Source organism: Triplophysa rosa, linkage group LG9 (genome assembly GCF_024868665.1).
Source record: "Triplophysa rosa linkage group LG9, Trosa_1v2, whole genome shotgun sequence".
In the NCBI taxonomy this organism is placed as follows: Eukaryota; Metazoa; Chordata; class Actinopteri; order Cypriniformes; family Nemacheilidae; genus Triplophysa; species Triplophysa rosa.
The window spans coordinates 11,377,209-11,382,626 of NC_079898.1; the positions used below are offsets into that span (position 1 = coordinate 11,377,209).

The 5,418-nt window shown below is 43.3% G+C and overlaps 1 protein-coding gene across 1 annotated transcript in view; it reads right to left on the reverse strand.

Annotated features, from left to right (window-relative positions):
• Positions 1-5,043, reverse strand: part of LOC130559283 (attractin-like) — a 16,480-nt gene extending 11,437 nt beyond the window's left edge. Inside the window, exon 1 of the mRNA XM_057342255.1 lies at positions 4,570-5,043. Coding sequence (XP_057198238.1) covers positions 4,570-4,832 — 263 coding nt within the window. The 5' untranslated portion in view covers positions 4,833-5,043. The remainder of the gene's footprint in view (positions 1-4,569) is intronic.
• Positions 5,044-5,418: the final 375 nt, after the last annotated feature.

Sequence of the window (5,418 nt, forward strand, 5' to 3'; positions counted from 1 at the left end):
GTGTGTGTGTGTGTGTGTGTGTGTGTGTGTGTGTGTGTGTGTGTGTGTGTGTGTGTGTGTGTGTGTGTGTGTGTGTGTGTGTGTGTGTGCGCGCGCGTGTGCATGTCTGTGTACGTGCAGTAAGGCATCTAATCAAACCCGTGACTACAGTCTCAGGGAGATTTGTTAACATTGAAACAACAGAGTTCATTAACACACCCACAATCCTTTGGGAACAGCACACATCAGCAGACAGCTCTGAGACAAACATATAACACCAACACATCACTCTCAATGAAGCAGCAGCCATTAGATCATCATTCAAGAATCTCCCATTTGAAACAACTATTAAAATCTCGTTATCTTGTAAAATCTCGAAATATAGCGGTTGTATTCAAAATATTGCTGAATAATTGAGTTGCTGTGTTTTTTTTGGCTAGTCTTCATCTTGACTTTGTGATGACAGAAGACAGTCGTGTGTGAAAATCAGAAATGCCTCACTTCCATAAGTGATTTCAGAGCTCAGTCTACAGAGAATTAGACTTGCTAAGTGCAGAAAAAGCTGCTGAGAGAACAAGCACTTAGTGTGATGGGCACAGAAACGCTGCAGAGCTGTTCTCACATAGACAAAACGTCTGCATGCACCATATTCTTTCTGGTTCAGAACAGCCCACATGAAGAGCCCATGTCATTGAAATAAAAACTGATCAATCACAGTAAGTTTTGATGGACAAAAAAAACAATGTGTTCTTATTCACAAAAATCACATAGTCAGACTCAGCCTATCAGACTACAGTGTGCAATATGACTCAAACTCTGGGACAGGAATAGCGGTTTTATCTAAATGAGTGTGTTTGTGCAAGAGAGCATAGAAAAAGTCAGGATTTTGTCACTAAATGATCCACTAAAAAGTAGACTAAGTTCTAGATTTATCAATATTCCTGTAAATTAGAGAGCAGGCACAAAGCACTTACTGTGGCTTTCATACAGGAAACACATCCTCTCTTTGTCTTTTCCAACACATAGATTAATATACTCTTGTGATGCTAATAATAGATTTGTACTAATGAAGTATCACTGTGTGCAGAGACACAGTTAGATCCTCCTTAAAGGGCAAGTATGGTCCGGCCATCCGTGTGTAGCCCATCAGAGCATGTGAGCGGAGCTGAGCGGTGAGAATTTCCGCTCCCCGCTCACGTGGGTGTTCGCGCCCCTCGCTCCACCGCTCAAAGTCGCACCAGACCGCTCCGCTCAATTCCGCTCCCCGCTCAGCTACAATTTCATCCCGCACCGGTGAAATTGCTCCACACTCGCTCAAATTAAAAATTCCTCTGCATGCCTAACACCTGCCATTTTCAACCGAAGCCTTACCCCTCGTTTACACTGCACGCATCTGCGGCACGTTACGGCTCCGACGCGGCTACCGGAACTGATCGCAGTCATTCTAGTCCAGTGGTCACCAACCCTGCTCCTGGAGATCGACCGTCCTGAAGATTTCAGCTCTAACCCCAATCAAACACACCTGAACTATCTAATCAAGGTGTTCAGGTTTGCTTGATAATTACAGACAGGTGTGCTGATGCAGGGTTGGAGCTGCAGTCTGCAGGAAGGTCGATCTCCAGGAACAGGGTTGGTGACCACTGTTCTAGTCTATGCTTCAGCTGCGATCGGTGCCTCGATCCTCTTCAGGGTTAGCTGGAATTCAAAATACGTGTTCAGCGCTTCACGTGAACCTATGTGCATCACGCATAATGTCAAAATACGTGCCTGCTGCAGATGCGTCGAAAGGGTTTATGATAAAAGAGACGCTCGCGTTCAGAAGACACTGCATTAACACTTAACTCTGATTACACATGAGACTAAGCAAGTATCTAGCAAACGCGAGAGTCTCTTTTATTAAAAACCCTTTCAACGCGTCTGCAGCAGGCACGTATTTTGACATGACGCGACACACACATGACGGGCTAAATACATGTTTTCCCGAGCTTCGCATTACTGCTTCCCCTGAAGAGGAGTCATGGATCGCCACTGCTATGCTTGTGTTTACACCAGACATCTCTACTTCACAACGATCGATTTTTGAAGTGTAGGCTGACAGTTTTGTTAATTGTTGAAGGCACAGGTGAATTCTGGGTGGATTTGTGCATGCCCTAGACTCGTGGTGTGAGCGGTATCGGAGCGGAACCGGAGCGAGACAGAGCGATCGCTCCGGCCTTTGGATAAAAACACACTCCGCGCTCCGACTATATTTCGCGCGCTCCGCTCCCCGCCCGCTCCCTGCTCCTCTCCGCTCACATGCTCTGTAGCCCATTTTTTGAGACCACGTGGACGTGACGCGTACAACAGCGCATGCGCGAGAAAAGTGCCTTAGTCCAGTGTTTCCCAACCCTTCCAGAATGTTTTAGTTCTCTCCCTATATGAAACACCTGATTGATGAGTTGATTCAGGTGTTTTATATAGGGAGAGATCTAAAACATTCTGGAAGGTGTGCCCCGAGGACCAGGGTTGGGAAACACTGCCTTAGTCCACTAGGGGTCAATATAGACAGAAAGTGTGCAGTGTGCAATTGACGAAGAAGAATGATACAAAACCAACATGCTGAAACCAAGAACAGTAAGCTAAGAAGCATATCCTTCTCCATACTGTTTGGCTGTTGTTCTTTGTTGTCATGCTGTTTGCTCGTATTGTTTGCTATGGCGAATGTCTTCCTCTATCATTAATTTGCAGTGGGTCTGTAAATAACGCGACTCAGCGCTGCCCTCTGACGGTCTGATAGAGCACACATACTCATTTGTACTGCGCATGTGTCGAACTCGGATATTCACGCTTAATCCGTGATGAGTATGCTCAAGAAGCTGTGCGGACGCATTTGTGCGCGAAAAGGACACGGACGCGGAAAGTATACCCGCTCCTTAACTCGACCTCGAACACAAACTGCCCTCTTAAGTCCCTCACAATAAAGTCCTGTGGTGGCATGATGGTTCAGTGATGGTATCAGGCTGTAATACTGTAGTATGTGCAAAAACAGTATAATTACATCACCATGTCAAAAAACATATCACACATCTACTGTCATATGCCCTGTGTCACATCAGTGACACTGTTTAGCATACATACTCATAGATCACATAAAAACATTCATGTCTCTGTAACATTAGCCAGCTAAAGTTTTATACCTGTTATATACTGTGAAGAAACTATAGAGAGGCTTATATATCAGCTAGGCAAATACATTTTTGGTCAATCTGAAATATCCTGAATTGGCCGATAAGCTTGCTGGTTTGGGTGATGGACAAACTCTACGGACTTTTGACAGATGGGGAGTAACAATACACTCATCTCACAACACAATACACGATTCTGACCGTATCACAATATTTGGAACAAAATCTTTCAAAAATTCAAAGATTTATTTCTAAAACATTAACAACTTTGATTAGCATTTGTTATTTTGCTAAAGAACTGACAACATTCAACCTTCTATATGTAAATTAATAAAACTTCAATAGATCTGACACTGAAAAATAAAACTGAAATTTAACGCACGACCAGTAAAAGAGTCAAAATTATAAATGATGTTGCAGGTCACATGTTGGCAACTCAACCAATAGAATTATACAGACGTCAAAACAATCGCCATACCACTACTATAAATACAGTATCTTAAAAAAATAAACATCTTAAAAACACAATTATGCGATACATTGATATAACTTTTACACCCCAATAATAAACACTTCTTGCTTTTAATGTTTATAGTGATAACTGGGTAAACACTGAGTGAAATAACTTGTTTCATTTTAACAATTTTAAGAACTTATATTCTAATGACATGTGCATATAAGATGTCTTCATTCAAAAAAAGAGCAAATTGCGAATTCAGACTACAATTACACCAGACTTTATAAAGGGTTATAAGGAAAAAAGGAACATTCCGGTAGTAAGATTAAATGACCTGCAAGCTCTTATATTCCACTTAATTCATGATACCAGACTGAGATGCTGGTCTGTGAATGACTACATGCATCTCATGATATGGTTGAATTAAAACTGCCTCCAGTCTGTCTGTATTAGATTCATGATTGACACCACATGACCATTTGGAGCCTGATTCACCCCAAATGAGCCAATGGCTCCAATGCAAACAGTGTCTCTGGCAGACTTTGCCCATGAGTGACTTTTCAGTACTGTTGACCCGTTTGCCAGTCATATTCCACATTTCCAATCTCAACATGTTGCTTTTATACTGTATGACAACAATAAGGTTGACTTTAAGCCACTTTATAACACTCTTTGTAATGATATGTAAAAAGCAAAGACTACCAAGGCTAACAATACAAACTGACAACAAGAGGGCTCAACAAGTCATTCTTCTAGAATATACAACGCAGCTTGCACACGTTCACGATTATTTGACAAACAACTTAAAATTCTGTTAAATTGTGGCACAGATAACCTCTCTTCAAGATGTCTGTGATAGGAGAAGACTGGGAAATGTTACACTGCCCTGAATGAACTTCCCGCATCACACACACACACTAATATCAATGTCACGACCATCAGCTGCTATAGGCGCCGTCTCTGTCTCACCTGAAGCGGCCGCCGCAGTGCTGGCACTGGTCCCCGACCCATCCCGGCTCACATACACACACGCCACTGGCTGTGTTGCACTGCCCGTTCATACACGGTTTATCGCACTCTTTCGCTTCCGTGGCCGCGGGCACACGCACCAGTCCGCTGAAAGCTACGATGAAGAGAAGAGATCGGAGCACGATCCCGTGAAGGCCTACGCGAGGCAGGCCGAGCGTCAGACACCGGCCCCGGCCGAGGGCCATCCGTACCTCCGCGGCCATCCGCGCAAAAATGGCTGACAGTCGGTGCGAAATCCGCTGCTAGTCCGGGCGACCGGAGGACGGGGAGGAAGAAGGGCAGTGTCTGCGATGCAGTCGGCAGCCCGTGGTTTCTTTGGAAACTGATTTTTTTATCTTTTCAGCCCGTTCACATCATACCGATGCTTATCGCTGCGGTACTGAGACGCATATTGACACCCGGAAGTGACGAGATTTTAGAGAGCTGCGGAAGTGCGCAGCGATTGATGAGCAGCGCGAGAATTAAATCGGTTGATTTTGACTTAAAAATCACGGCTCAAGATTAATACAAAATATATATAGGAATATATTTCTATTTACAGTATAAATGACACATACTAAACAACGTTTTCTATAGGACAGATACATGATTGATACATGACATGATTGTCATAACAATAAAATGTATTTTTCTTTAGCTTTTTAATAGCCATATTATTAAATTGTATTATTGTTTGTATCTCGTTTCACCAGCCATTCTGGTTACAGAATTTACTCCTGCAGGGAGTTCAACTGTAGCTCAACAGCGATTCCTGGTGCCATTTTATCATATTCAACCATCCAACGTGTT